This window comes from Schistocerca serialis, chromosome 1 (genome assembly GCF_023864345.2).
Source record: "Schistocerca serialis cubense isolate TAMUIC-IGC-003099 chromosome 1, iqSchSeri2.2, whole genome shotgun sequence".
Taxonomy (NCBI): domain Eukaryota; kingdom Metazoa; phylum Arthropoda; class Insecta; order Orthoptera; family Acrididae; genus Schistocerca; species Schistocerca serialis.
This window is the reverse complement of record NC_064638.1, coordinates 900,053,584-900,079,781: the sequence shown is the minus strand read 5'-3', so window position 1 is coordinate 900,079,781 and position 26,198 is coordinate 900,053,584. Positions and strand designations below refer to the sequence as shown.

General features: G+C 42.0%; 1 protein-coding gene across 1 annotated transcript in view; it reads left to right on the top strand.

Moving 5' to 3' along the window:
* Nucleotides 1-228: 228 nt before the first annotated feature.
* Nucleotides 229-26,198, top strand: part of LOC126444898 (uncharacterized) — a 697,169-nt gene continuing 671,199 nt past the window's right edge. The window contains exons 1-2 of the mRNA XM_050090969.1: nt 229-255; nt 907-6,240. Of these exons, the coding sequence (XP_049946926.1) occupies nt 229-255; nt 907-6,240 (5,361 nt within the window). The remainder of the gene's footprint in view (nt 256-906; nt 6,241-26,198) is intronic.

The following is a 26,198-nucleotide window of genomic DNA, read 5'->3' as shown; positions in this document are numbered from 1 at the left end:
CACCAGTTAATTTTCAAGTTTTTGACTTTGGTACAATAGTTGAAGTTGTAAACTATGGTCATCAAAATGTTGTAATAACTGTAAATATCCTTTCACTTTTCTAACTAGCGTAACTGTTATATCTTAAGAGGTGAGTAGGTGTGGTTACAGTATTGATGTACACACCATTTTGTGAGATTTAATTAGTTTGAATTGGAATAGCTAATAGGGCATACCAGTGTAGCCTATATGTATTTGCTTACAGTTCTTATACAGGTAAATGTATGTATGTGTCTAATACACACACCGTTTATAAACGTCACATCAGTTCATGCTGTATCATCGCTCAGCATCTCATTAACAGTTGACTTGTCCAATACCAGTTAGTATCTTTGTGCACGAATGATTAAATGATCTTAAAACAATACTATTAACAATACAATACCAATATTACATGTAGGGATATCCCCAAGAATATTAGAGTCCCATCCATAAGGATTATGCTGTCAACACACTCAGTTGCATATCAGTTTCTTTTGCGACTTATATGTCTAATTGAGTGTTTGGTTAATAAACAAATTCATACACACATCCAAGTATACCAAATTTTTTGTTGCTTACCTATGCAAGATAAGTTTTCAGGCAGCAGTCGTCAGTGTGTGTATGGTCAATATGATCTAAAGACAATATAAATATTATTCTCCAGTTTCTTGTCTCAAATACAATATGAAAATATTGGAAGACAAAACATCTTTACATATTTTTATATTTCCTTTTGACTGTGTTTCTTCTCTGAGTATCTTTATGCTGACCTGATGTCTTATTTTCCTTACCATTGCCCCTGTAATTACTACAGCACCATAATGATAAGAATTTCTTATAATGGTTCTCTTTTTAATGTTACATTTATAACTATTTCTTTTTTAGGGAGCTGAAGACTTGGATCTCTTGCACCATCAGCTAAAAGCTTGTAAAATGGAAAATGAGCAGCTATTGAGCTTAATCTCTAAGCAAAATGCTGAAATTATAGACCAGAGAAACACATTGTCACAATTAAGTGAATTAAGAGTTCTTGAACTAGAAGGAAAGTCTCTGGAATCTGTGAAGGAAGAGGCACTTTTACTGCAAAATCAATTGCAAGCTGAAAGGTTAAGATTCCAGAGCATGAGAGACTTTCTTCACAGGCTGCAAATAAATACTGAAAATGTTGTGAAAGAAGCAGCACAGGCAGCAGTTAGTGATGATAGGCTTAAAAGAATGGGAGAAGTTCATTTGTTAGAAAATCAGTATAAAGCACAGAAGATGGAAAGTGAAAAGTTATGGAGGCTTATTGCTAGCTTCAAATCTGATATTGAAACACTGAGGACTGTGTTGCCAGATAACATTAGTGAAGTATCAACCACAATTTGTGAACATGGTAGTACTTCAGAGGAAATGCAAAATTTGTGCAATGAACTGATTGCAGCTAAAGAAAAAAATAGGAGACTCCAAGACATTATGGATAATCTCAGAAGAGGCATTGACACAATGCAGCATAAACTAATAGAAATAAATATTGAAAATGATCATATTCTGATGCAGAATCTGAGGAGTTCATCCATTCTCTCTTCTGGAAGGCATGAAAATGGACAGCTAAAAGTTGAAGTGGATGACTTGACGTCTAGATTGACAAAATTTGTGACAGTTTATCCAGAACAAAGCAAGCTATCTGCTGACACAGATAGTATTAAGGAACTGACTAAAGAAGTCAGATGCCTCCATGAGAAATTAATAGTAAATATAACAAACTGCACTGTTGAAACCATCAAGGAAGAAAATTTAAGATTAGAGAAACTTCTAAAGCAAAGAGAGTCAGAAATTGCAGCACTTAGGGAACAAACGTCGGAAGAGGATAAGAAATGCACATTATGCACATGTTGTGCTGCTAATGATAAAATATTGAAGAAATTAGATGAACTAGAAGCTCATTTAATGCCTTTGATGTCAGATATATACAATCTGAGACAGAAAACATCTGCAAAAGGACCACCCACTCATTTGGAAATCCCTATAGAGGTAATTAGTGCATCCAGAAAGATGGATGTAGTTCAAAGTATTGACTCTTCAGATGATGAATCAGGTACAAAGAAACTTTTAAGTCATCTGGCAGCTGAAAATGAATTACTAAAGAAACACCTTGAAAGAAGGACTACATATACCCCTGAAATAATGCATCAGCTGCAAGAAGAAAAAGAGTTACTCGAAAAACAACTTAAATCTACAACGCAAATTAGGGAAAGTATCACCAAGAAATCAATCAGATTTGCAGAGAAACCTGTGGACATAACTGAAATACCACAGCAACAAAGTGTTGATATACCACATATTGCTGAAGTAGCTCAAAAGAGTTTTGGAACATCCATTGCAGAAGATGAAGAGGAAAGGATGATTAATGAACTGACAAATGTAATTGAATTGTTGAAAAAGCAGCTTAATGTTGCAAATAAAACAATGAGTCAGCTACAAGAAGAAAATGAATTACTCAAAAACCAGCCTGCTACTGCAGAAGTAGACAATGAAAGGATTTTTAATGAATTGAGAAATCACACTGAATCATTGCAAAAGCAGCTTAGTGATGCAACTGAAACAATGGTTCAGCTACGAGAAGAGAATGAATTACTCAAAAACCGACAAAAAACAACCCAAATAATGGAAAGTGTTCCAGTAGAAATAATCAAATATGTAGAGAAACCTGTGGAAGTAATTAAAGCATCACAGCAACCATCTATTGATATAGCACATATTGTCGAAGTAGCTCAAAAGAGTGTTGGAACATCCATTGCAGAAGATGAAGAGGAAAGGATGATTAATGAACTGACAAATGTAATTGAATTGTTGAAAAAGCAGCTTAATGATGCAAATAAAAGAATGAGTCAGTTACAAGAAGAAAATGAATTACTCAAAAATCAGCCTGCTACTGCAGAAGTAGACAATGAAAGGATTTTGAATGAATTGAAAAATCACACTGAATCATTGCAAAAGCAGCTTAGTGATGCAACTGAAACAATGGTTCAGCTACGAGAAGAGAATGAATTACTCAAAAAACGACGAAAAACAACCAGAATATTGGAAGTAGCTCAAAAAAGTGTTGGAACATCCATTGCAGAAGGTGATGATGAAAGGATCATTAATGAACTGACAAATGTAATTGAATTGTTAAAAAATGAACTTAGTGATGCAACTAGAACAATGAGTCAGCTACAAGAAGAAAATGAATTACTCAAAAATCAGCCTGCTATTGCAGAAGTGGACAATGAAAGGATTTTGAATGAAGTGAGAACTCGCACTGACTCATTGCAAAAGCAGCTTAGTGATGCAACTGAAACAATGGTTCATCTACGAAAAGAGAATGAATTACTCAAAAAACGACGAAAAACAACCCGAATAATGGAAGTAGCTCAAAAGAGTGTTGGAACATCCATTGCAGAAGGTGATGATGATAGAATCATTAATGAACTGACAAATGTAATTGAATTGTTGAAAAATGAGCTTAGTGATGCAACTAAAACAATGAGTCAGCTACAAGAAGAAAATGAATTACTCAAAAATCAGCCTGCTATTGCAGAAGTGGACAATGAAAGGATTTTGAAGGAATTGAGAACTCGCACTGAATCATTGCAAAAGCAGCTTAGTGATGCAACTGAAACAATGGTTCAGCTACGAGAAGAGAATGAATTACTCAAAAAACAACGAAAAACAACCAGAATAATGGAAAGTGTTCCAGTAGAAATAATCAAATACGTAGAGAAACCTGTTGAAGTAATTAAAGCACCACAGCAACAAACTGTTGATATAGCACATATTGCTGAAGTAGCTCAAAAGAGTGTTGGAACATCCATTGCAGAAGGTGATGATGAAAAGATCATTAATGAACTGACAAATGTAATTGAAGTGCTGAAAAATGAGCTTAGTGATGCAACTAAAACAATGAGTCAGTTACAAGAAGAAAATGAATTACTCAAAAATCAGCCTGCTATTGCAGAAGTGGACAATGAAAGGATTTTAAAGGAATTGAGAACTCGCACTGAATCATTGCAAAAGCAGCTTAGTGATGCAACTGAAACAATGGTTCAGCTACAAGAAGAGAATGAATTACTCAAAAAACAACGAAAAACAACCAGAATAATGGAAAGTGTTCCAGTAGAAACAATCAAATATGTAGAGAAACCTGTGGAAGTAATTAAAGCACTGCAGCAACAAAGTCTGGAAATACCACATGTTGCTGAAGTAGCACCAGACGTAGACACTGGAAGGATCTTTAATGAACAGAGAAATCAGATTGAGTCATTGGAAATGCAGCTTAGTGATGCAATTGAAAGAATGAGTCATTTACAAGAAGAGAATGAATTACTCAAAAAACAATTAGATACAACACAAATTAAGGAAAGTGTTCCTAAAGAAATCATCAAATATGTAGAGAAACCTGTAGAATTAATTAAAGCACCGCAGCAACAAAATGTTGAAATACAAGGTATTTCTAAAGTGGAACAACTGACTGATGGAACATCTACTGCAGAAGCAGAAAATGAAAGCACTCTTGATGAACTGAGAAGTCAAATTGAGTCATTGCAAAAGCAGCTTAGTGATGCAAATAACATGATTAAAAGTCTTGAAAGTACCCTTAATGAACTGAGAAATGAAAATGAATTATTGAGAAATGAGTTAAGTAGTTCAAATGCCAAGGTACTACAGCTTGAGGATATAATTAGAAAGCTTACAGATGGAAATGATGCTCTTAAATCAATGCAAATTAAAGATGAAATATCAACATCAGTAAAACAAATTCCTGCTGACAAAATCATGGAGACTGTTCCACAGGTATTGGCCGCTCCAGAATCAACCTCTGTAGAGCCTGAAAGTGGAATGGTCATCAAACAGCTCAAAACAGAGAATGAGTCATTGAGGAAAGATCTTGAGGATGCAAGAAAGGCCTTACATACGACAAGTGATGATGAAAGTGAATATGAGAAAACTATTACTGAGCTCAGAACTGAAAATGAGCGACTACTAAAAGAAATCGAAGAGGCAAGAGTGAAGCGTCAAAGAGATCCAGATAGCACAAAAATTATTAATCAGATGAATCAAGAAAATGAAATGTTGAGAAAACAGGTTGAAGATCTAAAAATGGCTTACGTTAGACGATCTACTGTAGGCACTATTAGTGATAAAGCATATGAACAATTAATGAAAGATAATGAAGCATTGAGACAAAGGCTTGAAAATGCAAGAGCGAGCATAGGCCTGCAGCCCACAAGTGTAACACATGATGCAGATGTTGTTCAACTAAGAATAGACAATGAAACATTGAGAAAACAGCTTGAAGATGCACGAAAATTGGCACAGAGTAGTCGAGAACAAGTTTTGTCTGCTGAAACTGATGACACACAAATTATCGATCAGTTAAGGGAAGAGAATGAATTTTTGAAGAGGAGGCTTGAGTCCTTAACTGATATTACAAGCAGCAGTGCAAAAGAAGTTGTGAAGTACGTGGAAAAACCTGTGGAAATAATTAAAACAGACATAGATAGTGAAAAAATTATTAATGAACTAAGAAATCAGAATGAGTCACTACAGAATGAACTTAAAGATGCAAATACCATTAGAAGGGAACTTGAAGAGGAAGTCAGGAAGTTCAAAGATGGAAAACAGACACCATTACTCCAAGCAGAGCAAATTGCATCATTTGATGAAAAAAGCAGAGAGAAAGAGATGAGTCAGCTTATGGAAGATAACAAGTTATTGAACAAACAACTTCTTGATGCAACAAGTACAATTGAAGAACTTACAGTGAATGTCACTAATCTCAAAGTTGAAATCCAGAGACTTCAATCTAGAAAAATATCTGATCTGCCATCGGTAGTAGAGGACCATACCCAAGAATTTCAGAAACTGGAGGCTGAACTACAAGCTCTCAGAGATGAAAACAGACGTCTGCATAGAGACAATGAAAAGCTTTCATTAGAAGTAGAGACTCTGACAGAAGAGCAAATCCCATCTACAGTTGCACTGTGGAAAACTGAAGAGAAACAACTGGAAACAGTTGTAGATGATCAAAAGCGGCGCATTACTACTCTACTTTCAAAAATGGGCAAGAAAGAACATCCAGGAGAGGTCGCTGCCTGGACACGTGAGAGGGAACATCTCCTAGATACAATTAGGCAGCTGACAAAAGAAGCAAAAGAAGCAAAAGAGGCATATGAAGAGAAAGAAGAAATGGAAGATGTAAGTTTTGCCATCCTCTTTTCATTCAGATTCAGATTCTTTATTAGTCATTCAGCATTATTACATGCAATAGGCTTCGTCAGTTCACTTAACCTATTAATTTTACAAAATAAATTTTTACATATTTAAGTTGATATTGGGCATTTCTAAAAATTCTTCTAATGAATAGAATGGATTAGTTAACAAGAGTTATGAACATTGTCTTTAAATAATTTGTCAGGCTTGATTGACCCATTTTTAGACAATTTGTTATATACTTTAATTGCCATATACTTATGACTATTGTTAGGTTCATTCAGTTGATTATTTATGTATATTTATATTAAAAAAAAAAACATCTCTTATCACACTATAGTACAGGAAACAGATAATGAAGAAAGAATCACATAAGAAGTGGACTGACAGTTTATATGAAGTGATCAATCAAGTGCTCAGTCTCTAGATTTGATCTAGATATTTTCTGTTAAGAACAGATATCTGAAGCTATGTAGTTTTGGGTTATCAGTAGTACCTCTGAACGGATTACCAAAGGATATCATCTCTGCACTTTTTAGTATTTGGACATTTTTATTGTGATAGGTGGGGATGTGGAAGGCAGATTGTGATATAACAATACATAAGCATAAGCTCACTAAACTGAAAAGCTTACTAGGACAGTGCAATTCACACCACATTGAAGTCAGTATTTCTGTCGAATTGAAAACTGCAAAAGAATGATATGACTTGAGTAAATTCTGTGTCTTCGCATAAGTCGGTTCCATTTTAGTAAGAGTCATATAAGTAGTTCTGCCCTAAAATTTGTGATCACCGTATGAGTAACTGATAGTAAATTGTCCAGTTTGTGATGGGACACATTACAGTTAAAGTAATGATTTGTGAGTGAAAGTAATATTTTAATGGTTTTTCTAATCTGTTTTTGACACTACTTTCAGTAATTAATTGTTAAGTAACTGACAAGGCCTCAAAAATAGTTTTCAGACAGACAAAATCTGTGGTATACTAAACAACTGGCCAATTTTATTCACCAGTTTAAGCTGTAGTATCATATTTATAATAGCTTGAATACCTACCTTCTAAATTAAATGTAGAAACGAGTATAAAAAAGCTATTCTGGAAACAATAAGAAAGTGTCCACACTCAGTGATATTGAGAGATGTACCAAAAACTGTAAAACTGCATGAAAACTAATGAACAGTTAGCTAAACACACAAGAAATTACAAAATTAACATGTCTCCACAAAATTTCAATCTTTTTTTTAGGGTTCCATAACTCAGTTAGTGAAAACAGAAACCTTATAGAATCACTTTGTTATACAGCTGACTGTTGTCTGTCTGACTGTTAAAAACCATTTTGCTTAAGAACAGGTGGCTGTATCAAGTGTAAATTTGTCACATACTAAAGTCTACAGTCCCTTGATGCCATAGAAAAACTGAATCTTCTAAGCCAAGTCAGTCAAAAGGACATCGTCGGCCCTCTCCCCCTCTCTAACGGCTTTCGATATGTTCTCTCATCTATCAGCCAAACAACTCGCTGGGTCGAGGCTGTCCCCCTCCCCAATTTCACGGCAGTAACTGTTGCTCGAGCTTTCATCAAGTCATGGGTATCATGTTTCAGATGTCCAGCTATCATCACGACTGACCAGAGCATACAATTTGAGTCGGCCCTGTTCAACGAGATTTGTAAAATTTGTGGCATCTGGCGCATCCATACCACAGCATATCACCCACAAAGTTAGGCTAGTTGAGCACTGGCACCACACTTTCAAGGCGGCTCTTTGATGCCATGACTCTCTATGGACGGAGGCCCTTCCCCTTGTGCTACTCGGCATTCATGCGATCTATAAGGGAGACCTCAAAGGCACAATAGCCGAGTTCATATATGGCCAGATCATTGTTCTCCCTGGCAAACTTGTAAGCCCTTCTGCTTCTCCCCCTCAGTCGGACTTACCTTCCTTCATGGACCATGTCAGATGCCACTTCATCAACTTCCACATCTCTCCGCCCACTCAGCCATTCCTGCCCTAAGGTTCACGTCCCAAAATCTCTGAACTATTGTAAGTACATCATGCTCCTAGATGACACTGTCCATGCTCCCCTACATCCTCCATATACTGGGCCGTACCGAGTTCTCCAGCGCTCAGCCAACACCTATGACATTCAGCTAAAAGATTCAGCTGTCAGCCAACTGATGACCTCAGAAGTTAAATCGCATAGTGCTCAGAGCCAGCCATTCAGCTGTCACAGTCTCTCTCAACAGACTTAAGCCTGCTCATGTAGAGCCTGCTTCTACCCCCCTTCAGGCCACGACCACGTCTCTCACTGTCGTGGCCCATGACGCTCCGACCACTCGCCTCCACGTCGGACTTACACACTCGGTCGAGTGACTTCCAGCTCCAATCGTCGAGCTCATCTCTGACCTCGCCCTCTACTCATGGTCTCACACACTCCGTTGAGTGATCACTGATCACATGCTCCCCACGTTCAAGCTTACCTATGATCACGCCCTCACCGCCAGGCCCTTCTCCGGTCCCTTCTACCTCTCCCTGTCGCCGCCCTCGCCCTGTCGAGGTTTCTCATGCCCCCCCCTCCCCCCCCCCCCCCCCCATCATGAATTTGCCCTCGCTCAAGGTGTTTGTGCCTGTCCCCCTGGACATAATCCATGACATCCTCTATATACTATGCGATGACACACTGTTCGTTGTGTGTTTTCCTTCATCCGGTGCTCATGACACAACCTCCGCCATGGTCCCTACCACCTGGTGAAATGTGTTCCCCTCTCGCCCGAAGTCGACCTGGATATGCTTTGGGTGTTTGCCATGCCCACTGGTGTCATCATCATTGTCACTCCATTCCCTCTCGCAAACCCGCCAGCCTACCTGTTGCCACATGACCAGCACGCCCAGTACGATGCCCTGGCGCTTCAATGACTTCCAGGTTTGGTGGCTGGACCTTCCTTCACAACATCTACCCACACAGCTCCCTGATGACGCTGTTGAGCTGACCGCATACCACCCCTGATGACGCCATAGGCACCCCACCTCCCTCACTCACCTTCAATAGGGTCCTACTAGCAGAACTATTTACCTCAAGGGTAAGCTTCAATTAGTGTCAGTGGTTTGGAATAAAGAAGCCCCCAGCCCTTGTGAGGATGCATCTGTAGATGGACAAAAATCCTGGTTATGTCAAGATGATTTAAGATGTTGACATTCAAAAGAGCATCTTTAATATTGTCAAAATCAGTTTGTTCATAACAGGAATGCTTCTTCTCAAGATTCAATAGAGGATCATTATTTATAAGCTGCTGTGAGATAAATTTTCTGAATAAATGTTAATAATCCTCTAGATCCCTTCAACTATTTCTTATTTTGAAGTACAGATCAGTGTCTGATAGCATTGTGCTTCTTAGGGTCTGAAAGTATTCCTTAAGGTGATATTATGTGTCCAAGGAATTTAACTGTTCCCTTCCCGAAATATGACCTCATTGGGTTGGCTGTGACTTGGTATTCAGAAAACCTATGCAAGAATTGAGCAAGAGCCTTAAGTATTCTGACCATGTGAGGGTAGCAATCAGTAAAATCATCACTTTACACAGTGAGTCTACTTAACAATTCAGATACTAAGACTCAGTCTAAAGCAGAAACAGGGTGCATTTATGTTTAAACCAAAAGGGAGAACACAGAGCTTATACCTTCTGCCCCGCATACAAAGGCAGTGTACTTCTGGCTGCCTCCGTGTCGTGCAGTTTCCCAGTATGAGGTCAGAGATCCATTATGATGAGGTACTTAATGTTGTGCAATTTTATAAGTTGTTCTTCCAGGTTGTCAGACTGCTCCCTGACAGGCACAATAATTTTAGTTATTCTTTGTGCATCATGCACAAGGTGGACACTACCAATTGGATGTTAATGCCCCAAATGAGGCTATAGAAAGGAATAAGAACGGTTGCATTAATTCCCCAGTTTAGCATCCCATTGATCTCTTTTCACGCAGGCCCCTTCTGTCCATGGTATGGGATAAGAGGAAAAAGCAGAAGGTTTTGTGAAGGTACACCTTCATTTTGTTTTTGTGTCCTTTGATTATGCCAAGGTATCTTTTTGAAAACATGAGCATGAGGTGTAGTTCGGGTCAGTTACACCAAACAACACCTTATTATCAGGAGTTAATTTATTCACCTCTTTACACAAGTATTGCTTGCAAAGAACTGGATGGCGGAACTACACAAAGATAATGTTTAGCTTCATTCAAAGATGATACTCAGATCGATACTGGTGTCGACCTCATCGATGCCACATAGACCCCCCCTCGGCAGTACGGAGTACTCTTGAGAGGCCGGGAGGGGGGTAGGGTGACTATAGCATCGTCAGGGGTGGTCCGCAGTCAGCTCAAACAGTGTCATCAGGGAGATGTGTGGGTAGATGTCATGAAGGAAGGTCCAGCCACCAAACTGGAAGTCACTGAAGCGCCAGGGTGTTGTGCTGGGCATGCTGGTCATGCGGCGACAGGTAGGCTGGCGGTTTGCGAGAGGAATGGAGTGACAATGATGATGTCTCTGGTGGGGCATGGCGAACACCCAAAGCATGTCCAGGTCGACTTTGGGCGAGAGGGGAACACATTTCACCAGGTGGTAGGGAATGGCGGAGGTTGTGTCATGAGCACCGGATGAAGGGAAACACATAACGAACAGTGTGTCATCGCATAGTATTATAGAGATGTCATGGATTTATGTCCAGGGGGGACAGGCACAAACACCTAGAGCGAGGGCAAGTTCAAAGATGGGGGGGGAGGAGGGGGGGCATGAGAAACCTTGACAGGGCGAGGCCGGCGACAGGGGAGAGGTCGAAAGGACTGGAGAAGGGCCTGGCGGCGAGGGCGTGATCATAGGTAAGCTCAACATGGGGAGCATGTGATCAGTGATCACTCAACGGAGTGCGTGAGGCTGGAGTAGAGGACAAGGTCGGAGAAGAGCTTGACGATTGGAGCTGGAAGTCACTCGACCGAGTGTGTAAGTCCGACGTGGAGGGAGTGGTCGGAGCGTCGTGGGCCACGACAGTGAGAGACGTGGTCGTGGCCTGAAGGGGGGTAGAAGCAGGCTCGACATGAGCAGGCTTAAGTCTGTTGGGAGAGACTGTAACAGCTGAATCTTTTAGCTGAATGTCATAGGTGTTGGCTGAGCGCCGGAGAACTTGGTACGGCCCGGTATAATCAGGTTGTAGGGGAGCATGGACAGTGTCACCTAGGAGCATGATGTACTTACAATTGTTCAGAGACTTTGGGACATGAACCTTAGGGCAGGAATGGCTGATGGGTGGAGGGATGTGGAAGCTGATGAAGTGGCATATGACACGGTCCATGAAGGAAGGTAAGTCAGACTGAGGTAGACAAGCAGAAGGCCTCACACGTTTGCCAGGGAGAACAATGTTCTGGCCATATATGAACTCGGCTATTGTGCCTTTGAGGTCTTCCTTATTGATTGCATGAATGCCAAGTAGCACAAGAGGAAGGGCCTCCATCCATAGAGAGTCATGGCATCAAAGAGCCGCCTTGAAAGTGTGGTGCCAGCGCTCAACTAGCCTAACTTTGTGGGTGATATGCTGTTGTATGGATGCGCCAGATGCCACAAATGTTACAAATCTCGTTGAACAGGGCCGACTCAAATTATATGCCCTGGTCAGTCATGATGATAGCTGGACATCCGAAACACGATACCCATGACTCGATGAAAGCTCAAGCAACAGTTTGTGCCATGATATTGTGGAGGGGGACAGCCTTGACCCAGCGAGTTGTTTGGTCAATAGACGAGAGAACATATCGAAAGCCGTTAGAGGGGAGAGAGGGCCGACAATGTCAATATGAATATGCTGGAAACACCCAGGTGGGATCGAAAAGGCGTCGGGGGTGGGGGGGGTGGGGGTGTTAAGGGGCTCTGGAACGCCCTATACTTGCAATGTTACAATGTTAAAATAACGCTTATAAATTACATCTTTCCTCACAAAGTATTTGAGGTAGGAAGTTGAACTTTTTACAGATTATTTATTGGAATATGGGCTACAACTTAACACAGGGATTTTACAAAATTTTAATTCAGTTATTAAAGATGATTTTTTTTCAATTGTAATGAAAATTCACAACATTTTTTTGCAATTTTTTATTTATATATTCAAAAATATACAGTTTTTTGGAAAAAGGCTGTGTTAAATTATGCAGAAGGTACTGTGTAACATTTACTGAAAGTTTGAAACAAATGTGTTTGGAAGATCCTTAGAAAACATGTAATTAGTATGAGAAAGTAAAAATTTCGGGAATCGAGTGACAAAGATTGGATTAACTTTTTAGTGCATTCCAGGTCCATAGGATGGATTATCTTCATCCTCTGCAAACTCCTCCTCCAGCTTCCTCTTGTTCCTCCTCCTGTTTACTCTTGCTTGTATTTCTAGACTCTTTACAGCCGTGTCTGCAGCCCGAAGGCGTTCCTTGTCTAAAGCAAGCATCGCTCGTACCATGTTAGAACCTATCTTCATTTCCATATTTCTAAATACCTTGCACCTTACAATGTTGCCATCATTGAAAGTCGCAACAGCATCATACACACCAAAGTGAACTGTTTCTATTCCAACAAATACAGTCTTGGGGATTCTCGACCATATAACACTATTTACACTTTCATTGGGGTTTTGAGTTTTTCCGTGAATACACTTTTTCAACAGTTCAGGTGCTGCTAAGTCTCTGAAAATAGGTTTTATCACCTCCATTATTGCATGAGGCAGACTATGCTTATGAGTGTACACTTCACCAGTTAGCAATCCTTTGTTATATTTACACCAACTGTCTTCTTCTTTGGGACACAAGCTATGTTGGGGATTTTCATTGGTTGAAGAAGTATGAAAAAAAAAGAGCCCAAACAGCTTTCTTCATTTCGTCGACACTTTGTGTATTTTGCCTAATAGCCATTCCATAATAGTTCTGTATTTTGTCAATTACACTGTCAGTTAACCTTCCCTTCCCATCCAACCCTTTACCATCACTGAGTTTTTGTTTTTTGTACGAAGCTTTCAGCTTTCAGTCACCGAAGTCTTGTTCCCATTCGCTTCTGTACATGTCCAATACACTCAAATTTCTGCACTACAACATCATCACCATAGTGCTTCAGTCCTTGAACATGTTTGAAACTTTTAGAATCACCATCACCAAGGCAATTAACATATCGCACTTTATCACACGCCTCAGAACGCTGGAATATACTGGCAACACCAGCCACTTCCATTCCTCCACTACTGCCACTATAGTTAGCTTTGCAATTATTTTCATGTGTACCTTTATATTTTTGTGGACATCTACAATACTTTGATATTACTGCTACATCTAAAACTTTCCCTGCATACATACTGGTGGCAGATACTACACCATGAAGAGGTGTGTGTCCCCATTTATGCCAGGTACCATCGAACACTGCAGTCAAATCTCTGTTACCATTATTTTCCATTACTGCCTCTTCCACAGTGTTCTTCATAGATTCTATACAGACATCTTCTACTTTAGACCCTATTAATTTATTATAGGTCGTAAACTTGGTTGGGGGATTTGGAAGATTCATGATGTCACAGAAAATTGCACCTGCAGTAGCAGCACCCTTACCAACTGAACGCAAGGAATAAACAAATTTAATGTTGTGTTCGTAGATTTTGCTACCATTTTCTTCAGTTGCAGTTACTGCAACACTGTTCCAAAAGGTGGTCATGTATGAACACTTATCACATTTCAGTTGTATTTCACTAGCAAGTCCTACGTGCTTTATTATGGGGAGTTCCAGACCAACTTCACTACAATGAATACATCTTACACAGTTTGAAAAAATTCCTTTGAGAACTGACATATCAAATATTTCATTCACATCCGATTCACCAATAAAACATTCATAGTTTTCACTCATTGAACCAAGCTGCTTCTGTGAAGTATTTTCGTTCCCACTTTGACTGCTATGGGCAGGTGTACTTGAGAGGTTAGGTTCACTCACTTGGTTATCGTCTTTATTGTTTACAGTAATAGGACATACCTTTGGCTTTCCAACATTTCTCCTTTTCTTAAAAGCCTTCAGAGGGTTTCTAATAACTTTACATTTACTCATTATTATACTTCAACAAAACAGAGACTCAAGTAACAGAATTAATTACGAATATTTTCGAGATAACGACAGAGTAAATAAACATGAAACAATCGACAATCACACCAGCGATATATACTGAACCATCACAGGTTAGCCACAACACATACTTTATCTCACATCACTAAAATGTACCTGATGAACACGGACGTTAATAATAACACCATTTGACAGCAGTTTAACAGCGCCACAGTGGGTCACGCGCATGTAGAACACATTTCAAAAAAAATTTAAAAATAGTTGTAGTCTTCGGAATTGAATAAATTATATATCTATTAAAAGGTAATAGTCTGCAGATTCAGAAAACGCAAAAAAGTAAAAATTGAACTTTTCATGATTTTGAGCCTTTTCGGAGCCCCTTAAGGTGTGCTTGTGTACTTTCCAGCGTTGGCACACGACGCAGGAGTGTGCCCATTGCGGGCAGTCCTTGTTGACATTTCTCCACACAAAGCGCTGTGTTACGAGGCGGGCGGATGCACGAACACCGGGGTGTGCTAAATTATGCAGTGTGTTGAAGACAGCTTGATGGAGCATGGTTGGGATGAGGGGACATAATGTGCCCATACTGTCGTTGCACCAGATCTCACCAGAAATGCCAGGGATGGTGATGCGGACGAAGTATAGTGAAGAGGTAGAGTCCGAAATCAGGTTTTGTGTATCCTCGTCGGCGAGTTGGAGGTTAGGCAGTTCACAGAGGTCTAGCAGTGAATGAACGGCATCGACGCGTGAAAGAAAATCAGCAACTATATTATCAGCACCCTTTATGTATCTGACTTTGGTGGTGAACTGAGATATGAAGTCCATGTATCTGAAGCGGCGAGGAGGCGGGTCAGCTGACAGGTTTGGAATGGCCGCAGGCAGGGGTTTGTGGTCTTTTAAAACATAGAAAGGGTGTCCCTCAATGTCAGTCTTAAAATGCTTGATCACTTTGTAGACCATGAGCAACTCCCTGTCAAACGCGGAATATTTCCATTGTGCATTGGTGAGCTTGCGCGAGAAGGACTGCAGAGGCGAAGTTTGGCCGTTGACTGTCTGGCTAATGACAGCTCCGATTGCAGTATTACTCGTGTCTGTGGTGATGAAAAGCTGCACATTGGGATGAAGATGTGCGATGGTGCAGGCCTCAGCAAGAAGATTTTTGAGGGCAGTGAAAGAGGCAGTCATAGCAGGGGTCCATGGAATGGGCCGAGATCCAGAAGTGTTGGTGCCCGCCAAGGCATCAGTCAGTGGAGCCTGAATCTCCGCAGCCCAAGGTAGATGACGACGGTAATAATTAACCATCCACAGAAAGTGCCAGAGCTCTTTGAATGATGAAGGTCTGGGTAGGTTTAGTATTGTTTGTACTTTGTCAGGGGGCAGTTAAATGCCGTTGGCAGAGACCCGAAAACCAAGAAAAGTGACAGCAGGTTGATGTAGCTGCAATTTGTCCTGGTTGGTCTGGATGCCTGCTGCCGTGAGAGTGTTCATAGCAGTTTGCACATGACGAATGTTGTCCTTGACAGAGGAGCTGAACACAAGAATGTCATCAAGATATGCAAAGCAGAATTTTGGTTCGAATAGCACCTCGTTGATGTAGCGTTGGCAGGTCTGGGTTGCATTTTTCAGACCAAAGGGCATGAATCGAAACTGAAATAACCTGATTGGGGTGGTGATTGCTGTCTTCTCGATGTCTTCAGGAGCCATGGGGACCTGGTGGTAATCCAGTTTGCAATCAATGACAGAGGATGTGGTCGCAGCATCTTTCTTGAGTGTCATATGAATGGGCGTAAACCAGCTACTGGCAGAGGGTTCGATGATGCCGGAGCTTAGAAGTTCAGAAATCTGCTTTTTAAGGTCGGAGATGCGCTCGGGACAAAGTCGGCAATATTGGGTATGGGGTAGGTGTCCATAATTGTTCGTGCGTTTAATCGACGGTAGTCTCCACACATGTTCCAGGACCCATCTTTCTTGGGTGTCATATGAATGGGCGTAAACCAGCTACTGGCAAAGGGTTTGATGACGCCGGAGCTTAGAAGTTCAGAAATCTGCTTTTTAAGGTCGGAGATGCGCTCGGGACAAAGTCGACATGGTTTACTGGAGATCGGAGGGCCTGGCATGAGGCGAAGCTTGTGAACTATGCTGTTGGTGACGACGGAAATGTTGCCAGCGGCATGGGAGGTGGTTTGTTTACAATGTGTGGCGGGCAGGGCAGGCGAGGCGAGGTTGTGGTGTTCAGAGCCACTCGGTGGATCCGATGGAGCCGAGGCAGCGAAGTGTTCCCAGGAGTCAACGTGACAAGATGGCTGCCGGCCCGAAGCAGTGGCACTGTGGTCGGGTGAGCTTGGTAGGGCTCGTGAAGTGTTAGTGAGTCCATTGTCCAAGGGCACAGCCTGTGGCAGCATGGTTGCGGGCGAAGATCTAGGTGCGAGTGCACTGTTTGTGTTGTCAGTGGTGGTCGAATGGCGCCACGCAGGAGCCGAAGTTGCATAGTTTGAGGTGCTGTCTGCGAGGGGAGGAGTAGGAGCTGTCAGTTCAGGAACATGTGACACTGGTCGCGCATGCACACTCGTGTCCGGCTGAGAGTCAAATGCTGCTGTGTTAGGGGGGTATGGTCCTGTGGAACTGTCAGTACACGTTATGGTAGATAGCACAGTTGCGCGGGGTAGTGGGAGGTAAGCACATGGAGGCTTCATTGCTGGGTCTACAAGCAGATTTGGCGCACTTACTGACCTTGCTTTGTCCTTGCTGCAGTGGGTCTTTAATTCCTTTGCTGCGTCCGAGAGCTGGAGCTGAATTTCGTGGAGCTGGAGGGAGAGCTCAAAGTTTTCCTTGCATAGGTGAGTGACGTTTTTAAGATCAACAAGGCACTTGTGCATTGTTTTTTTGTAATGTCGTTAACAGAGACGAGCATGTACGGATGAGATGAGCCCACACCAATGTGTCACGGGGCGGGGGGGGGGGGGGGGGGGGGGGGGGCGGTTTGCTCGACGGAGCATAGGGGAAGTGAGTTTTGGACAGGTGATGAAACACAGCGTTTTGCACTAGGTCCGGTGAAAGTTTGTGGTGTCGAAAGAAGTCAGTGCGTAGTATAGGTTCGGACTCACATTCAGGAGGATGATGGTCAATCCCACGTATGGCCTTCCTGATTTAGGTTTTCTGTGATTTCCCTAAATCGCTCCAGGCAAATGCCAGGATGGTTCCTTTGAAAGGGCACAGCCGACTTCCTTCCCCATCCTTCTCTAATCCAATGAGACCGATGACCTCGCTGTCTGGTCTCCTTCTCCAAACAACCCCAATCCCCTAATATAGGTTCCTCAATATTGCACACTAAAAAAGTCCACTTGAGTTTGCAGTTTGCGGAGAGTGAGACAACGTGGGAGGTTGAACCCAAGCATTGTAGTTTAGTTGAATTCACAGCTTGCAGTGAAGTATGATGAGGGCGGATGTTCAATGACACTAAGGACATAGGCAGCAGCGAAACATCGGCGTCTGTGTCCACTAGGAAAAAGTATCCCGACGAACTGTCTTTAATATAAAGTCGTCCATAATTATCCAATTGTTCCCGGAAAGAATGGAGCACTGGGAGGTCCCTGTCATGTTGTGCGCAGGAGGTGGCACCTGGACCTACCTGCGATTGGTGTTTGGGAAGCAGCAGGGTGGTCTGCAGTTCTGTGCCGCCTCACCAAACCGTGTGTGGAAGTAACAGTATGGGTAGTGCAATTGCATTTCCTGTGGAAAGTTCGTTGACAGAGGCGGTGGTTGAGGTTCAGTGGACACAGCTGGTTCGGTTGCAGGAGGGGGAGTGACCGAGGGCAGAGCTGTTGACGTCCCAGCTGTTTGTTTACTGTGTCCCGGAGAGAGCAGAACAGTCGGTACAGTGTGGCCCTGGCCGCGTCCGGCCACGGGACGAGGAGTCTGAACCTGAGACTTGCCAGGTAGGCAGTGGCTGGAGAAATAGATCAGTGATGCATCATGTAGTTTGTCAGCAATTGTCATTCGTTGCTCGACAGGTTCGGGGGACCTATGAATCAGAGGAAAGTGAATGTGAGGAGGTAGTTCATCTGACCAGATGGCGAGGAGAGCTGAGTCAGAGAGTAGATCATCGCTGACCAGGGCCCGTAGCCGTCTCCAGAGTTGTGAAGGTTTGTCATTGCCTAGTTGTTTGATGTGAAGCACTTGCCGTATTGCTGTCTCAGTTGAGCACGCAAGCTGACGTAGAACTGTCTTTTTGGCTAGAGTGTACCGGGTAGCTGAGTCCAGGGCGTCGACCAGGTCAGCAATCAAGTACTCCTGGTCGTGCAGGTGGGTGATAGGGCACAGAAATCTGGTTGATTCGTCGAGTTTGAAATGGTCAAACACTTCGTCCACAATTTTGAACCAGGTTGTTGCCCTGTCGGGATTGAACGGCAGCATCATCGGTAAGCATTGTAGAACGTTCGGAAGAACATGTTGAATTGAATTCATCGGGGCACTGCCTTAAGCAAGCTGCTGTTGTCGCAGTGTTCCAGGAGAGTGTGTTTCCAGGGTATGTGGTGATAACGGCTGGTCAGGTGGCAGTGTGAAGGTGAAGCGATGTGGTTGAGCATGATCCGATGAGATGCAGAAGGCCGACACATTAATGTGTCGATTGCGGTTGCAGAAGTTCGACATGTTGCGGGTGTGTTCGGATTGAAAAGTTGTGGAAGACCGAGATGCGCTGAGAACGGTAGCAGAACCTCGACTGAAGCCGCTGCAGGGGCTACAGGTGAGAAAAAGTTCAAAGTTTGAAAATGCGTGTCAGTCCATGGAAAACTCGACGTACGATCAGAGTCGGAACCACCTGTGTTGCAGGGAGGTTGCGGAGGTGCGGGCTGTCCAGGAGCACAGTGAGGAAAATGATGTCAAACGTCAGGCGGAATGTGTGAATGTTCACTGTTCATATTCACTTCACTCAAAATGGTGTGCAGATAAGGTGAATGTCATGGCACAAAACACTGAGGCGTAGCAGTAGGACAGAAATGGAGGTCAGGCACAGATAACAAGCTATTGTTCCTGTTGCAGGCTGAGGTAGGCATGTGCTGATGCTGAACCGAGTCAGGCGTGGCAATGGTTGGATGCTGAGGCGGTTGACCTGTGAACAAAGCAGTTCCTGCCACATGGAAGGAATCCGAGTGATACTGTACGGATTGCGGAGTGGCAAACCATTGTCCTGGTGGTGGTAGGTTATCCAACGAAGCATTTGCAGAAATCAGCATTGATCCCACGCTCTTCTCAACCTGGTACCCGCCTTACCAACAATTAATTTTATATGATCATTCCACTTCAAATCGTTCCGCACGCATACTCCCAGATATTTTACAGAAGTAACTGCTGCCAGTGTTTGTTCCGCTATCATAAGGGGTAACTGCACCGTCAATGAGGGAGGGCACATGCTGTGGGAACAAAGGCATCTGATAGCCGGAGTCATGCACACTCCTAACCTCACTTATTCTTGCAGGCACGAAAACGTCTACATCTACATTTATACTCCGCAAGCCACCCAACGGTGTGTGGCGGAGGGCACTTTACATGCCACTGTCATTACCTCCCTTTCCTGTTCCAGTCGCGTATGGTTCGTGGGAAGAACGACTGTCTGAAAGCCTCCGTGCGTGCTCTAATCTCTCTAATTTTACATTCGTGATCTCCTCGGGAGGTATAAGTAGGGGGAAGCAATATATTCGATACCTCATCCAGAAACGCACCCTCTCGAAACCTGGCGAGCAAGCTACACCGCGATGCAGAGCGCCTCTCTTGCAGAGTCTGCCACTTGAGTTTATTAAACATCTCCGTAACGCTATCACGGTTACCAAATAACCCTGTGACGAAACGTGCCGCTCTTCTTTGGATCTTCTCTATCTCCTCTGTCAGACCGATCTGGTACGGATCCCACACTGATGAGCAATACTCAAGTATAGGTCAAACGAGTGTTTTGTAAGCCACCTCCTTTGTTGATGGACTACATTTTCTAAGGACTCTCCCAATGAATCTCAACCTGGTACCCGCCTTACCAACAATTAATTTTATATGATCATTCCACTTCAAATCGTTCCGCACGCATACTCCCAGATATTTTACAGAAGTAACTGCTGCCAGTGTTTGTTCCGCTATCATATAATCATACAATAAAGGATCCCTCTTTCTATGTATTCGCAATACATTACATTTGTCTATGTTAAGGGTCAGTTGCCACTCCCTGCACCAAGTGCCTATCCGCTGCAGATCTTCCTGCATTTCGCTACAATTTTCTAATGCTGCAACTTCTCTGTATACTACAGCATCATCCGCGAAAAGCCGCATGGAACTTCCGACACTATCCACTAGGTCATTTATATATATTGTGAAAAGCAATGGTCCCATAACACTCCCCTGTGGCACGCCAGAGGTTACTTTAACGTCTGTAGACGTCTCTCCATTGATAACAACATGCTGTGTTCTGTTTGCTAAAAACTCTTCAATCCAGACACACAGCTGGTCTGATATTCGGTAGGCTCTTACTTTGTTTATCAGGCGACAGTGCGGAACTGTATCGAACGCCTTCCGGAAGTCAAGAAAATTAGCATTTACCTGGGAGCCTGTATCTAATATTTTCTGGGTCTCATGAACATATAAAGCGAGTTGGGTCTCACACGATCGCTGTTTCCGGAATCCATGTTGATTCCTACATAGTAGATTCTGGGTTTCCAAAAACGACATGATACTCGAGCAAAAAACATGTTCTAAAATTCTACAACAGATTGACGTCAGAGATATAGGTCTATAGTTTTGCGCATCTGCTCGACGACCCTTCTTGAAGACTGGGACTATCTGTGCTCTTTTCCAATCATTTGGAACCTTCCGTTCCTCTAGAGACTTGCGGTACACGGCTGTTAGAAGGGGGGCAAGTTCTTTCGCATACTCTGTGTAGAATCGAATTGGTATCCCGTCAGGTCCAGTGGACTTTCCTCTGTTGAGTGATTCCAGTTGCTTTTCTATTCCTAGGACACTTATTTCGATGTCAGCCATTTTTTCGTTTGCGCGAGGATTTAGAGAAGGAACTGCAGTGCGGTCCTCCTCTGTGAAACAGCTTTGGAAAAAGGTGTTTAGTATTTCAACTTTACGCTTGTCATCCTCTGTTTCAATGCCATCATCATCCCGTAGTGTCTGGATATGCTGTTTCGAGCCACTTACTGATTTAACGTAAGACCAGAACTTCCTAGGATTTTCTGTCAAGTCGGTACATAGAATTTTACTTTCGAATTCACTGAATGCTTCACGCATAGCCCTCCTTACACTAACTTTGACATCGTTTACAGCGAAATCGGTGTAATCGTCAAGTGAGAGTCATTGTGTACAGTCCTGGAGGGTGTACATCGCTCGCAATATGATGCATGTTGATCACAAAATCCAGCATTAGGCATTGGGCTGAAGCCATTGTTCGAATGTTGTGTTGATGTAAAACACACGAAAATAACTGGCACGGAAGCCGCAGACACAGTAAAACGGTGAAAATGGAAGACGTTACAACTTGGGGTCACCAGTGAGGTGTAGTTCGGGTCAATTACACCAAACAACACCTTATTATCAGGAGTTCATTTATTCACCTCTTTACACAAGTATGGCTTACAAAGAACTGGATGGCGGAACTACACAAAGATAATGTTTAGCTTAGTTCAAAGATGATACTCAGATCAATACTAGTATCGACCTCATCAATGCCACAAGCATAGTATATTAAAAGCTCCTGCACCTCTTCCTTTTGTTCTTCTGTAAGACACACTGACTCACTTGCTTTCACACACACGATCTCAGGGCCTATTTCCTCTTTGTGTGATTGCTCAATTTCCTGTGTGTTTGCAAACATGACAGAGGGATAGAAGAATTGTATTCAAATATCAGCAATGTGTTTTGGTTTGCTTCCTCTGGCTTTTGATTTGAGTAGGTCTACTGAATATTGTTCGTCATTCACAGCGAAATGAGATTTCCCCTTTCTGATGGCAGTTTGTATTTGGTACCTGCTAAAGGTTCCCATGCTGATAAGGGAGTTTACTATCAGCCTTTCAACCACAAGATAAATGTATTGTAAAGATAAGTAATCAATTTGAATAGGAATCCATGCCTGCAGTTGTACATCTTTAGACTTACTTCCAACAGCTGTTAGGAGTTTACAGTTTTGGACTGGAAACATCAGTATGTGTCCTCATTTTCATAATTGGTCTAACAGACCCTATGAAATTATATTCAAGTTAGCTTCAGTATTCAGTACTACAGGTACCTTAAACCAAGTATTTGTGCACTGATTACTGTCTGTACTGTGTCTTCATTGTCATGTACATAGTTGGTAACATCTCCCTGATGAAGGTCATCTTTGATATCACTATAGTTGTTATATCTAAGAAAACAGCTTTTTAACTGGTTCCACACTCATCCCCTATTACTGGTCATCAAATGAGGGACTATCAATAACGGTTCAAGTTTTCCAAATTACCCTGAACACTGACCACCTCTTCAAGGATAGCCTCAACTATGTGTACATTGTGCATCTTGTCTAACCAGTTAACATAGTGCACAGCTCTTGATTCAAAATTTCATTGTCCCTGGCCATTATATGAAATGTAATTTTGTTTGTACTGATTATACTCAGTTGGCAGTGGAATATTTTGTCACTCGGTTGTGTTTTGCACCTGCCAGTTGTCCCCAGTCTGCAGTACATTGCACGCTTGCTGGCTATATCCTCTCTGGCCATTAAATCCTGTCTGATCGTAATCCTGTCCTTGGTTATTATATATATTAACTTGAATTTTTACCCCTTTGTGCTACAAATGTTTACCTGCTGGTATTGTTGAAAGGGGATATGGCTGCCAACTCTGTCAGTCATTACTGCATTCCTGCCTTGCTGTGCATTAGTTCATGTGGGGTCAGCCTGCACACTATCACTTTGTGGTTGTACAGGTTTCTCTTCATAAACAAGATCTGTGGAATTGAGAACTGAGAGGAAATTCTCTGTATTGTGCTCAGGAGTGTTGATTAGTTTCTCACGGATGTTAGCCGGTAGTCAGTTTTCAAAATGTTTAGAACTTCTATGTCCAGTAACAGATTTTATTTAGACACTTCTCGAAGTATTTTCTGAGGACTCTGTGTTTACAGCTGAATGGAACCAGATTAAACACTTCATGACTCAAACTCTCTTTTACTGTGATGGACCAGAGTGTGCCTAAGAATGCTCTACCAAACAGTTCGTAGGTGTGACATTTCTCTGCCATGTCAGTGGCCCATGGCAAGACACCACCCTGTGTATAATCTACTGCAAAGAGCTTCTTTTGTGCTTCAGTCCAGTTTCTTGGGAAAACATTCCAGAAGGCTCTTATGAACATGGGTTTGTTTGCTTACCTTTGGAAGAAAAAATCGAAAACTGCCTGTGTCATTGTAAGCCTTCATCTATGAGCAAAGCAGAAAGCCATGCAGCACTGTCTGTTGCCGGTGTGGCATTGTTTTGATGTATTGAATCATATTTTGAATACCTCTATGCAACAGAGACAGAAGTCAGCAACTCCTGCTACATGTTAGATTTGCAATTTATTTCACTTGGCATGTTAGGGTTGAACTGCAGATAGATGTTTGGATTATCTGTCCTGTCCGTTGACTCCTGATGTGTTGGGGTTGAATGTTCCTTTTCCTTTTCAGTGTTATTAATGATGTTAGTCAGTGATTTTCCCTTTGCCACTTTCAATCTCTGATCTATTTCAGCTCTTAGTTCTCCCTTCTGTACAGGAATGCTGCTCAGGGACACCATTTGTCATGGTATCCCCACAGTCCCTCACTAGAGTGCAGAGCACTGGAGGGTGTGCTGAGAGTTTATCTCATTGAGCAGCAAGCACTGCTGGTACTTGACAATGACTGTCTCCTGAATACAGAGTACAGATGGTACGGCATGAACTTGATGGGTCTGGCCATAGGATGAGGTACTTGGGGTTGGAGGCAATTTTGCATCTGCCATTGACGGTGGTAGCTGTAGTAGTGCTGGTCTAGCCAGGGGGCAGTGAGAAGTGAGAACAGTTAGCTGGCATGGTGATAGTGAGCTCAATTTCTTAAAAAGCCCAGGGAACACAGCAGCAAAGTCCACAGTTGTTGGTAAGCAGAAGGTTGAGGTAAGTGAGGTGGCAATCGTCATAGACTGTGAGTCTGTACCCACATGACTAGCTTCAAGCAAAGGTTCTGTGTCAGTCAGTTTGACCACTACTTCATCCAGTCAAAAGTCATGGATGCTAACGGTAACAGTCGCTGGCTCAGAGGGTCATGAGCCTTGTAGGGTTGAGTTCTCAATGCTCTGTCTTGAAGACCAGTTGGGTCATCTAAGGTGGCGATGATCTGAGATAGTTTCATCCTGTTGATGGAGAGAATCTTAGAAGTGCTGCTTAAGTCAACATCTAAGGTGTGACTACCCTGTTTCAACACCTGGAATGGCCCAGTACAGGGTGATTGTAAGGATAGCCTTATGGTGTCGGCCATATGGTATCATTACACCATATGTCATAGGCATGGTCTCAGAATTTTTCATGGATGTATGGCTTTGGGACAGCATGCAAAGCAGCTTGTAAATAATATTTATGTAAAGAACTGTTCAAAAATTATGTGCTCTCTTGTATTTACGTATATGTAATTTTCATTTATGTGTACACATTGTTACACAAAGTTTAAGTAACTCAAAGACATGTTTCTATGATGATATGTTTATGTTAAATGTAACTGGTGGCATTGTGATGTGAATGTGATGAAATTATACTTCATGTATTACTATTAATGTAAAGCATATGTTGTTTTTGCAAACCTTATACGTATATGTGCCCAACACTGTATGAAGTGTTAAAGATGTTTCACTCATGTATCCTTAATAAGAAACATCACTGAAACATGGTGCATATGTAACAAAGAGAGTCAGCGACAAAGAGAGTAAGTGGCCAGCACTGATCTGTTCACATCTTGTATGTTGAAGAAGTCGAGTAAATCTGCAGGATTGGGGAATAATGCCTCAGATGGTGGCATTTATTGGATGGCTCTGAATTGTAATACTCTGATGCCAAGAAGATTCTTTTCAGTGCACAGACCAGTTATTTGCTTCAGGTGCAAATAATAAGCATGCAAATAATAATAATTATAGAACACTGACCTGACCTTTGCTCATTTTATCTAAGCAGGGGCCTTTCCTTAGTGATGCAATATATTTGAGTGTCTCATTTTATTGAACTTCCAGAGTATTTATTATGACAAAAGAGCTCAATAACATTTGTCGAGTAGTAAATTTCTGGAGTGTTCAATTAGTTTTTTACTGAAACAGTCCACATAAATTTTCATAGCTGAATGATTAATGTTTTGCAAAAGAATGAAAACTAAGAAAAGAACAAACTGATTTATTTCACTTTCATTATCAAAAAAATATTAATTCAGCACTAAAAGTAACTGAATAAAACAGTGATCATAAAAACTGATTAAAGACCATTGCAGTTTAAAGGGCTACTGATGATTACCTGCATCACAGGTTCATAAAAGTGTGTTGTTTTATTCATGTGTTTGTGTGTAACCCAGTAAACAGGCGTAACACTTCATGGGCCCCAAACTAAATTTTGAGCCAGTTTTATCATCATTATTACAGATAAAGTATTTATGAAGTGTAGTGACAGCCTTAACAGCTTTTAAGGTCTTGAAAGTTTAACTGGCAACAACTTGTTCAGTTATAACAGATTCAGGATACCCATGTTTCACTTATTCCCTACTTAATGCAAGGAAGTATGTTCTTCCTTTGAAAAAATGTAGTTATCATATCAATCAGT